Here is a 12,515-nt window from a genome sequence, read left to right as displayed (position 1 = left end):
ATAAATAAATAAAAGCTTGAAAAAAATTCCTCAAGTAATACTCTTATAAGCAAAATCTTGAGAACCTCTATGGTAATCTGCAAACTTCACACTTTCAAATGTTTCCAGACAAAAAGAATCAGATGGAAGAAAATATTCTATATAATACATATCTTATATTCTTTCTAATGTTTTCTTACAGCAGTTTAGTAATTCTTTATGAAACACTGACATCTAAAACTTGAGAACAAAAATGTGTGATGATACTGTAAAACTATATAAGCACATCTTTTTGCTTATTGAAGGTTAGAATATAAAAAAAATAAATAAATAAATAAAAAAGGGGGAGTGGGCAGTGGCACACCCAGTTAAGTGCATGTAGTACTAAACGTAAAGACCCCTGCAAGGATCCAGGTATGAGCACTGGCTCCCCACCTGCAGAAAAGACATTTCACAAATAGTGAAGCAGGTCTGTAGGTGTATGTCTTTCTCTTTCCCTCTTTATCTCCCCTTCCCCTCTCAATTTCTCTCTGTCCTATCCAATTAAAAAAAAAAAAAAAAAAGGAAAAAATGGCTGTCAGGAGCCGTGGATTTATAGTGCCTCAGCACCAAATCCCAGTGATAACCCTGAAGGCAAAAATAAATAAATAAATAAATAAATAAATAAAACAGTACTCTGAGAAGCTACTCTTAGAGATCAAAGATAGCTTTTTTGAGAACAACCATAGGTAACGTGGAGCTATACCCTGTAGTCTTACAAAGTCTTATAATCTTGTAAACCACTATTAATCACAAATGAAAAATGGCTTTAAAAACCATAATATATGAACCCGTATGCCTATGGTAAAAAAAAAAAAAATCTATTAGTATCTATAACAATTGCAAAGTATTAAGTTGAAAGAAGACTTCAATTTGGATATAAATGTGGATGTAAAATATTTAAGGCAATAATTAAGAATTTAATGGAATTAATATACTTTTCATAATTATACTTAAGAATATGCAAAATAGAATATCTTTTCACTTTACAGGTCTTGAAGCTTTCATATGAATTTGAACAACTAAATCATTTTACTATAGGAAGAGAAACTGAAGCCGCTAATTTAATTGCAAATGAAAATTCCTGTAAAGATCTTCTGTCTAAAGTACCAATTTTGGAAGTAGAGATTGAAAGCCCAAAAGAAGAGAGAGAGGAATTCTGGTAAATTGCAACAATACCATATTTCATTAATCATCTGCATTTTACATGGCTTGATAACTATAGGAATTTGATATTCATTTCCAAATGATGTGCATGGAAATTTTAGACAAAACCATGCCTCCAAAGAGAGCTTTTCATTTGATTTGCTACTATAGTTTCTTTTTCTTTAAAAGTATTTTGTAGAAAATTCAGAAAGTATGGAAGGATAAGGTGACTATAATAACCCATCATTCTCACTAGGGAGAGAAATTAATTTCCTAGTTTTTCTTTCTTGTAGTTGATATCCATAAATGTGTATCTACTTTTTACATAATTAATAGTATACTTTGCAGAGAGATTTGGGTTTTTGCTCTGTATTGAACATCTTTCCTTTCTTCCTTCCTTTTATTATTGCCACCAGGTTATCAGTGGGGCTCTGTGCCTACACAACAAATCCACCACTCCCAGAAACCATTTTTTTCTTTTTTATTTGATAGGATAGAGAAAAATTAAGAGGGGAGGGAGAGACACAGAGACAACGTGCAGTACTGCTTCACCCCTCATGAAACTTCCTCCTTGCAGGGGTGGGGACTGGGATCTTGAACCTGGCTTCTTTGGTAATAAATATTTTCAGGTAAAGAGCTATGTTAATGGACAGGAGAAAATTCATATTCATAGTAGGTTTTCTAGTCCCTAAGGTGAGATATGCTGGCCACAGGATATGTTCTCAGCTTCATGTTAATTTTTAAAAGATTTTTTTTCCTTTAATATTTATTTACTGGATAGAAACAGAGAAATCAAGAAGGAAGGGGGTGATAAAGTGAAAGTGAGACACCTATAAGCACTGCTTCACTACTCGTGAAGCTTTCCCCTGGCAGGAAGGGTTGGGGCCTTGAATCTAGGTTCTTTTTTTTTTAATATTTATTTATTTATTTATTCCCTTTTGTTGCCCTCGGTTGTTTTTGTTGTTGTTGTTGTTATTATTGGATAGGACAGAGAGAAATGGAGAGATGAGGGGAAGACAGAGAGGGGGAGAGAAAGATAGACACCTGCAGACCTGCTTCACCACTTGTGAAGTGACCCTCCCTGCAGGTGGGAAACTGGGGCCTCAAACCAGGATCCTTACGCCAGTCCTTGTGCTTTGTGCCACCTGTGCTTAACCCGCTGTGCTATCACCTGACTCCCAAACCCAGGTTCTTGCACACTGTGATGTGTGTGCTTAACTGAAGGCACCACCACCAGGCCTTTCATGTTATTTTTTACCTATAGTCTACTTTTGCCGATAATTTTTTACATAATACATATTGTTATTGCTAATGTTACATCTTATGTAAAAATAACAGTGAATAACACATAATTGTGTTTATTACTTTTAAAAGTGTTTTCAGAGAGTTGGGCAGTAGTGCAGCGGGTTAAACGCACATGGCGCAAAGCACAAGGACTCTTGTAAGGATCCCCACCTGTAGGGGAGTCACTTCACAGGCGGGTTTGCAGGTGTCTTTCTCTCCACCTCTCTGTCTTCCCCTCCTCTCTCCATTTTTCTCTGTCCTAACAACAACAGCATCATCAACAACAACAATAACTACAACAATAAAACAAGGGCAATAAAAGGGAATAAATAAATATTTTTATAAAAAAAAAGCTTATTCAGTTTGCCACTAGTTTATAAGATACTCATTTACTCTTAATGACTCTTGAAAAAAATACATCTGTTTTTTGGGAGGCATTTATTTTAATGGATTCTAGTCCACCAAAATCTCTGTAAATCAGACTCCTATATTCTTTTTTTTTTCATTTTTATTTTTTTCCTCTGGGGTTATTGCTGGGCTCAGTGCCTGCTCCATGAATCCACCGCTCCTGGAGGCCATTTTCCCCCCTTTTTTGTTGCCCTAGTTGTTGCAGCCTCGTTGCGGTTATTATTGCCATTGTTGACGTTGCTTTGTTGTTGGATAGGACAGAGAGAAATGGAGAGAGGAGGGGAAGACAGTGAGAGAGGGGGAGAGAAAGATAGACACCTGCAGACCTGCTTCACCGCCTGTGAAGCGACTCCCCTGCAGGTGGGGAGCCGGGGGCTCGAACCGGGATCCTTACGCCGGTCCCTGCGCTTTGCACCACGTGCGCTTAACCCACTGTGCCACCGCCCGACCCCCCAGACTCCTATATTCTAAGGTATTACTGATTCCCCTTAGTTAACTAATTCATGAGCATGCAATTCATTTATCAACACCACTAATTAAGATGTAAAATGGCATTAGCACAGGATTGTCCCTTGGAGAGCACTGCTCATCATTTCTTCTAAGTGAGAGAACTCGTTGGCTTCCCTGCTCTAAATATGGCTATATAGGCAAACTCTATGGACCCAATCAATAAAAGAATCATTTAAACATTATCTTTTAACTGTGGGAAATAATGAAAGCTACTCTTCTTCCATGTCTACATAGCCACTATACATAGAAGGAAATTATATTAAGGCTGGCTATTTTTATTCCATTAAACTTTTTTTTTTTTCCTCCAGGGTTATTGCTGGGCTTGGTGCCTGCACCATGAATCCACCGCTCCTGGAGGCCATTTTTTCCCCTTTTTGTTGCCCTAGTTGTTGCGGCCTCGTTGCGGTCATTATTGCCATTGTTGACGTTGCTTTGTTGTTGGATAGGACAGAGAGAAATGGAGAGAGGAGGGGAAGACAGAGAGAGAGGGGAAAGAAAGATAGACACCTGCAGACCTGCTTCACCGCCCGTGAAGCGACTCCCCTGCAGGTGGGGAGCTGGGGGCTTGAACCGGGATCCTTTAAACTTTTATGAGTTCACTTAAGGTGTAGTTGTCATATAGGACTGTGTTAGTTTCAGACATACAATATTATAATTATAATTCAGTGTTTGCTTTTATTACAGGATGGTCACCACAGTTTACCTAGCATCTGCCACTATGCATATTTCTATTATTAACTATAATACTTTTCTGTACATTTCCTCCAAATTAATTTATCTTTATAGATAAGAAGTTTGTACCTTTAAAAAAGTTTATTTTATTTTATTTTATTTTATTAAGAGAGGGGAGAGACCAGAGCACTGATCAGCACTGGTCTATGGTGTTACCAGGGACTGAACCTGAGACCATGAGGCCTCAGATATGAAAGTGTAGTACAAAAACATTACTATCTTCCCTGACCCAGTTTGTACCTTTCAAGTCCCTCTAGCCATTTTGCCAATTTTTCCCGATCTTCTACTATTGACAACCACTAGTCTATTCTTTGTATCTGAGCTCTATTCTTTCTTTTTTGATTACACACTTATATAAGTGTGTAATTAGTATCTAATTTGTAATTAGATACTAATTTGTAATATGTAATTAGTATCTATATAGTATCTAATTTCACTTAACGTAAGTCTCTCTTCATGGTCCATGTATATAGTCTCAAATGGCAAGATTTCCTTAACTGAATAATATTCTATTATGTGATATATATTCATAAAACCACATATTCTGGAACCAGGAGATAGATCACCTAGCATGTCTCACCAAGCACATGAACCCTTGATCTTTTTAAATTTTATTTAAGAAAGGATTAATTAACAAAACCATAGGGTAGGAGGGGTACAACTCCACACAATTCCCACCACCCAATCTCCAAATCCCACCCCCTCCCCTGATAGCTTTCCCATTCTCTATCCCTCTGGGAGCATGGACCCAGGGTCATTGTGGGTTGCAGAAGGTAGAAGGTCTGGCTTCTGTAATTGCTTCCCCGCTGAACATGGGTGTTGACTGGTCGGTCCATACTCCCAATCTGCCTCTCTCTTTCCCTAATAGGGTGTGTCTCTGGGGAAGCTGAGCTTCAGGACACATTGGTGGGGTCTTCAGTCTAGGGAAGCCTGGCCGGCATCCTGATGACATCTGGAATCTGGTGACTGAAAAAAGAGTTAACATACAAAGCCAAACAAATTGTTGAGCAATCATGGACCCAGAGCTTGGAATAGTGGAGAGGAAGTGTTAGGGGGGTACTCACTGCAAACTCTAGTGTAATTCTGCTTTCAGGTATATATTTTGCAGTAGTTTACGGATACGTGTGAACATATGCTCTCTGTCACAGAAACTGGTGTATATCTAGGTTTTGGGACTTTGTTAGAAAGTGAACCACCTGAGATGAAATTAGAGTATACTATGAAAGGAAAGGTCTCACCCAAGTAATGAAGCTAAAGGGTTGTCTTTCCACACGTGAAGTCTCTGGACACAGTCTGAAGTGAAGCATGTTGAGGTTGCGTTGGTTAGGTTGTGATCGGCAGATGCAATATTATTTGATATGGCTTGGGAGAGGCATACGGGAAAGTGGGCCCTATCCAAGGGTTCCAGGACTGGGGGAAGTAGAGGCTCTATAGTGGAGATGTGAGGTTCCTGCTGTCTTAGGGTTCAAAAAGACAATGGATAGTTAATGTTATCATCACATTATTTGGTAATTGGGTTAACTTTGAAAAGTCCTTTTGTTAGGGTTTGCTGTATAGTACCAGTATCTTGTATATAGCTGTGCTATTGGTTGCTTCTGATCTACTTGATTTAGGCTTTTGAGAGAGTCTGCATATCAATTACAAATTTAAGATTTATGCAATAAAAATAAAATCAGCATATTTGTCCTCACTATACTTTTTACCCACACTCTTTAACCATTGAAGGTGTATTCTCTCCCATTGAATTCTGTGGTTTTTGGTTTCTTGGTCTCTTAGTTTCTCCCCTTCTAGAGCTCCTCAGCCTCCTGTTCAGGCTGCCATTCCTCTGCTAGTTCCTTACAAACTGTTAGGCTTCTGTCTAGAATGAACTTACTGTTCTCACTTACCCCTTCTCTCTGAGCCACCATGCTGAAACATCTTTGCTCCTGTTATTCTGTCATTATCTTCTCCCAGGCATCTCTCTAGTCTATACTCACATTCCCCCTTCTGAGTCTACTACCACCCCACTGTCCAATGGTCCCTGGAAGAAATCCAGATACCATTCATGATTCCTTCTCTCACATGCCACATCCAATAAACTATTTTTAATTAATTAATTTTTAATGAATTAATTTATTTTTTACTTAATAGCAAGCTTTTTACTAATGCTGCCTTCTGGGGGTCAGGGAGGTGACATTCCTTGCATAAGATGATGGGTTCCATCCCCAGTGCTACATGGGAACACCTGGGATTCATGGATGGTGGAGCAGTACTTTGGGGTCCCTCCTCTCCCTCTCTATATAACAAATAAACACTTAAAAAATAGGCTAAAGAAATCACTCAAAGGTATCACACATTCATGAGGCCTGGACTTGTTGCTAAGCACTACGTAAACAACTATTGTCATCTGAACATCTCTAGAATCCATTGCTTCTTTTCATCCCCACCATGGTTATTACATAGTTTCTCTGCCACATGGTATCCAAATAATCTTTCTAAAATATATTCTCTCCAGACTTTTACCAATTTTACCTTACCTTTATTTTTTTAATATTTTATTTATTTATTCCATTTTGTTGCCCTTGTTGTAGTTATTGTTGTTGGATAAGACAGAGAGAAATGGAGGGAGGAGGGGAAGACAGAGAGGGGGAGAGAAAGATACACACCTGCTGATCTGTTTCACCACCTGTGAAGTGACTCCCCTGCAGGTGGAGAGCTGGGGGCTCAAACTGGGATCCTTGCACCACAAGCGCTTAACTCCCTTATCTTACCTTTATTTTAATGAGAGAGAGAACAGAGAAAACACTGGTCAGCTCTGGTTTATGGTGGTGTTGGGGATTAAATTTAGGAACTCAGAACCTCAGGCATGAAACCTTTTGCATAACAATTATGCTGTCTCTCCAGTCCAATCCATCTTATTAAGTAAGCCTGAACACCATAATTTATCGGTTTTTTGTTTGTTTGTTTGCCTCCAAGGTTATTGCTGGGGCTTAATGCCAGCACTATGAATCCACTGCTCCTGTCATTTTTTTTTTCCATTTTATTGGATAGGACAAAGAAATTGAGAGGAGGGGATGATGGAGAGGAAGAGAGAAAGAGACAGCAGCAGACCTGCTTCATTGCTTATGAAGCATCCTCCTGCAGGTATGGAGCCTGGGACTCAAACCAGGATCCTTGCTTGGGTTTTTGCGCTTAGTATTATGTGCACTTAACCAGTGTACCACTGCCCAGTCCCCCACCTTAATTTTTCCTATTTTAATCTATACCACTCATTACCACCAACAAAATACACACAGATATTTAAATAAAAGCACACTCCTACCTTTATATTCATCTAGCTTGTACAGGATTATTAACTCCTAGTTTTTATTTATTTTTTTATTTAAGAAAGGATTAATTAACAAAACCATAGGGTAGGAGGGGTACAATTCCACACAATTCCCTCCACCCAATCTCCATATCCCACCCCCTCCCCTGATAGCTTTCCCATTCTCTATCCCTCTGGGAGCATGGACCCAGGGTCATTGTGGGTTGCAGAAGGTGGAAGGTCTGGCTTCTGTAATTGCTTCCCCGCTGAACATGGGCGTTGACTGGTTGGTCCATACTCCCAGTCTGCCTCTCTCTTTCCCTAGTAGGGTGTGTCTCTGGGGAAGCTGAGCTCCAGGACACATTGGTGGGGTCTTCAATCCAGGGAAGCCTGGCCAGCATCCTGATGACATCTGGAACCTGGTGACTGAAAAGAGAGTTAACATACGAAGCCAAACAAATTGTTGAGCAATCATGGACCCAGAGCTTGGAATCGTGGAGAGGAAGTGTTAGGGGGGTACTCACTGCAAACTCTAGTGTACTTCTGCTTTCAGGTATATATTTTGCAGTAGTTTATGGATATGTGTGAACATATGCTCTCTGTCACAGAAACTGGTGTATATCTAGGTTTTGGGACTTTGTTAGAAAGTGAATCACCTGAGATGAAATTAGAGTATACTATGAAAGGAAAGGTCTCACCCGAGTAATGAAGCTCCTAGTTTTATCTAATCATTATTTACTCATACTATTCTCCATATACCTGTAAGCTCGTTTAAACAGAAATTAACATTTTATGGTAGCCCTCATGCCCAGTGCTTTTTTTTTGCATGATTAAAAAAAATCTTTGTGTTTGCCCAGTGCCATATTAAAAGTTGAAAAAGTGAAAATAATAACTTAAACAGGTTGTTTGCATATAGACAAACATCTATGATAGGTCACCTCTCTGAATGTGAGTAAAAACTGACTCATTTGTTTTTAAAACTTAAAAATTTGAGTTTTAAAACTTAAAAATGAGATCACTGTTCTCAGAATTCTCCTATAGAGTTGATAATTTTACTTTTAGTACTTTCTTGACTGGTAGCTACTTTTTTCCATATTATGTTACTATGTTCTGTTGCTGCAATAAACATTTTGATAGATTTTATAATTATATTTGTACCAAGTCCCAAATTAGGACACATTGAACAGAAGGAAATTCCAGAGGAGTCAGTAAAGGAGGGTGCTTTTCCAAGAGAGAGTCAGACAGAGGAAGATTCACCACAGAATCAAGATAAGCAAAATGAAGAACCGTTGACCTTGAAGCCTAAGGACTTTGTAAGGCTTAGAGAAGAGCTGGTCCGTATAAATCAGAACTTCCTTCAGTCTCAGAGCTCTGGGGATAGTTCAGATGACAGTAGTGCCCAGGTAGGTGCTTTGAATATAAACTCTGGGTTTATTTCTTCTGACTGGACTGTGGATATGAACATAATTGTTACATGACTATTAGTGTACATTTGTTGAGCAGTATCATAACTGTGACTTGACTAATAATAAAGTAACAACCCAAACTGGCCTAAGTCTGCCATTTAATTTAAAAAAAAAAAGAGAACTAAAGTCAAAAGTATGTTTAAAAGAGATTTAGCTATAGAGCTTGAAAATTAGACAGATCACAATTAACAAGGAAACTACACATTTGAAAGAACTTTTAAATGCACTTTTGACAGATAAGAAAGACTGGATTTGGTCAGATCACAATTAACAAGGAAACTACACATTTGAAAGAATATTTAAATGTACTTTGACAGATAAGAGAGACTGGATTTGATCAGAAGGGCAGAGGAGAGTAGGGTATTCAAAAAGAAGTTAATCCATATCTATGCATTTGGGAGAACTGTAGTGGTTACTGTGAAAGGAGTGGAGGCACAGAATTTGGTGACAGGAGTGGTGTAGAAATCATACTTCTATTATAATCTTGTAAATCACTAGTATAATAAATTTTAAAAGAAAGTTAGTTTTACAACTTCCAGTCAGTTCCTTCATTAGAGTAGGGTCATTGTAGATGGCTGGGACAGGAGATGATCAATGTAGTCACAAAAATTTGAAAAGATTTCATTCGGAACATAAAATGATTAATATACCTCTATAGTATAAGGTTTATAATTTTAGAAATATAACCCTGGGGGCTGGATGGTGATGCATCTGGTTGATGACATGTTACAAGGACCCAGGTCCCTGGTCCCCACCTGCAGGGGGAAAGCTTTGCAAGTGGTAAAGCATTGTTGTAGGTGTGACTCTGTCTCTCTCCCTCTCTATCACCCCCTACCTTCTCGATTCTGGTTGTCTCTATCTAATAATAAAGATAATAAAAAATTGAAATGTAACCCTGGGATTATTATTTTTTTCTTGTTATCAGAGCACTGTTCAGCTCTGGCTTATGGTGGTGCAAGGGATTGAACCTGGGACTTTGGAACCTCAGGCATGACAGTCTCTTTGCATAACCATTATGCTATCTACCCCTGCCCATTTATTTTAATTTTATCTACTCTTCCCCATTATTTGAAGAATAATTTCTCAATATCCAAGAAAGTGGTGAATATTAAATATATAAAAAATACTGGGGTAGAGGAGATAGCATAATGGTTATGCAAACATTCTCATGCCTGAGGCTCTGAGGTCCCAAATTCAGTCCCCTGCACAACCATAAGCCAGAGCTGAGCAGTGTCTGGTTTAAAAAAATAAATAACATATATATGTAAATTATTTGAAAAAATCTGAGCAAAGGGGCAAATAGTGCTAGCCCCCTAAGATTTCACTGACTCTAGCATAGTTCAGTAATTTTTCCATAATAATGATTGTCAGTTGTTGAAATAGCTTTCACTCATTTATTCAAACAAGTAACTAAGCAATATCTATGATATGCTAGGCCCTTTGTTAAGCCATAGCAGTAAGTAATATATCAATAGATGTGGGATGCATGAGAAAAATAGCATGTTTGTATTTTGAATTTCGGATTCCCCTAAAATATCATCACATTATTGCATTTACTTTAAGCAGGCAAGGAAGAAAATATATTGTAGACAGACTGTTTCTGCAGTGTGCTATGCAGTGATAATTTTATTTTTAAAATATATTATTTAGTCCTTTTGTCTTTTTAAAAATTCAATTAATTTAATTTATCTATAAGATAAAAAATAGAAAATATCAACAAAACCATAGGGTAAGAGGGGTAAAATTCCACACATTTCCCACCACCAGAGTTCCATATCCCATCCCCTCCACTGGAAGCTTTCCTATTCTTTATCTCTCTGGGAGTATGGACCCAGGATCATTATGGACTGCAGAAGGTAGATGGTCTGGCTTCTGTGATTGCTTCTCCACTGAATGAACATGGGCACTGGCAGGTCAATCTGTACTCCCAGCCTGTTTCTAGCAGTGATAATCTTAGAGCCTCTGTGTTTATTGTTCTTTTGCTTATTGATGGCTATTTATTGTTCTGTTTCCTAGTTCTTGTGCTTGTATAGTTTGTCAGTTTCACTCCTGTTGTCAAGGTATAAAGTCTAGTTATCTAGCTGTTATCTCTGTGTGTGGTATCTTCTTAATCTCATGATGTATAAATTTAAGGAAATATACAGCAGAAATCAAAATTTAAGAAGTGCTTATAAATGGTAAGTACATAGAAAAAGAAAGAATTGGGAGTACATATTTCTTTTATAAGTGAATTTTTTCTTTTTTTAAAATTTTTTCCCTTTATTGGGAGATTAATGTTTTACATTTGACAGTGAATACAATAGTTTGTACATGCATAACATTTCTCAGTTTTCCACATAACAATACAACCTATGAGTGAATTTATGAACTTTATTGTTCATGTGTATTTTGTGGCATCATTTGTCACCACAAGTAAACTTTGGGGTTTAATTTCTGCAATTCACCGGTATTTTTTTTCTTTTTCTTTTCTTTTATTTTAATTAGTTAATTTATTTCCTTTTGTTGCCCTTGTTTTATTGTTGTAGTTATTATTGTTGTTGTTATTGATGTCGTTGCTGTTGGATAGAACAGAGAGAAATGGAGAGAGGAAGGGGAAGACCGAAGAGGGGGAGAGAAAGATAGACACCTGCAGACCTGCTTCACCACCTGTGAAGCGAGCCGGGGGCTTGAACCAGAATCCTTAAGCCGGTCCTTGTGCTTTGCACCACGTGCGCTTAACTGCTGGGCTACCGCCCGACTCCCTTTATTTTATTTTTTATAGGACAAATTGAGAGTGGAGGGGGAAGATAGGAGAAAAATATAGACACCTGCACACTTGCTTCACCACTCGTGAAACTTCCCTTTTACTGGTGGGGAGTGGGGGCTTGAACTCAGATCCTTGTTAATGATAACGTGCTCAACGGAGTATGCCATCACAGTATCTTTATTTTATAGTTTAAAACATAGCTCCAATTTTTTTTTTACATTATCAAACATTGATTGTGCTCTGAGCACACTGTATTCAGTATCCTATGTATACTAATGATTACAATATGGCAGGAATATTATTGTTGAGACTGTTTTTATCGCCAACAGCATTATTGCTGGGGCTCAGTGCCAGCACTACAAATCCACTGCTCCTGGTGGCCATTTTATCTACCCCCACCCCTAATTTTCACTAGATAGGACAGAGAGAAATTGAGAGAGGATGGGGAGATAGAGTGAGGGAGAGAAAGACACCTGCAGACCTGCTTCACCACTCGTTGCAAGTGGGGAGCAGGGGTACTAACCTGAGTCCCTATACTTGGTAATGTGTGTGCCACCACTTATCCCCCTTGTTGCTACTTTATAGATGAGGAAATTATGTCTATAGAGAGATTAAATAATTTTGGTCAGAATGATACATTGTGGTGGAATTCAGGTCTGTCTGCTCTGGAACTTGACCTTTTAGCTGCTGTGTTACTTGCTTCCATATGCTGTGAGATTCAAGGAAAGGATACAAGTATTTTATCATGCTAATTTTCTAAGGAAGGCTAGCTAGTTCCCCAAATTCCTCCCAAAGTACCTGTCATAGGATATCTTGGTAAATTTTTTTTCTTGGTAAATTTTTTTTTCTTGCTTTTCATCATTAGGTTTGCAGGCTACAAATTAGATGAATTAGTTCCCCCCACAACACACACATCTAT

At 38.2% G+C, this 12,515-nt stretch overlaps 1 protein-coding gene across 4 annotated transcripts in view; it reads left to right on the top strand.

Annotated features, from left to right (window-relative positions):
• The window catches only part of CCDC30 (coiled-coil domain containing 30), a 121,311-nt gene that overhangs the window by 51,411 nt on the left and 57,385 nt on the right, over window positions 1-12,515 (top strand). For 2 of the 4 annotated variants that reach the window (XM_060206090.1, XM_060206092.1), the window contains 2 exons: window positions 1,011-1,180; window positions 8,547-8,787. The exons of the other annotated variants lie outside the window; for them this stretch is intronic. In XM_060206090.1, coding sequence (XP_060062073.1) covers window positions 1,011-1,180; window positions 8,547-8,787 — 411 coding nt within the window. The remainder of the gene's footprint in view (window positions 1-1,010; window positions 1,181-8,546; window positions 8,788-12,515) is intronic. 4 annotated transcript variants of the gene reach the window in all.

Source organism: Erinaceus europaeus, chromosome 13, assembly GCF_950295315.1.
Source record: "Erinaceus europaeus chromosome 13, mEriEur2.1, whole genome shotgun sequence".
NCBI lineage: Eukaryota > Metazoa > Chordata > Mammalia > Eulipotyphla > Erinaceidae > Erinaceus > Erinaceus europaeus.
The sequence above is the reverse complement of the archived record's forward strand: the minus strand, read 5'-3'. Positions and strand labels throughout refer to the sequence as shown.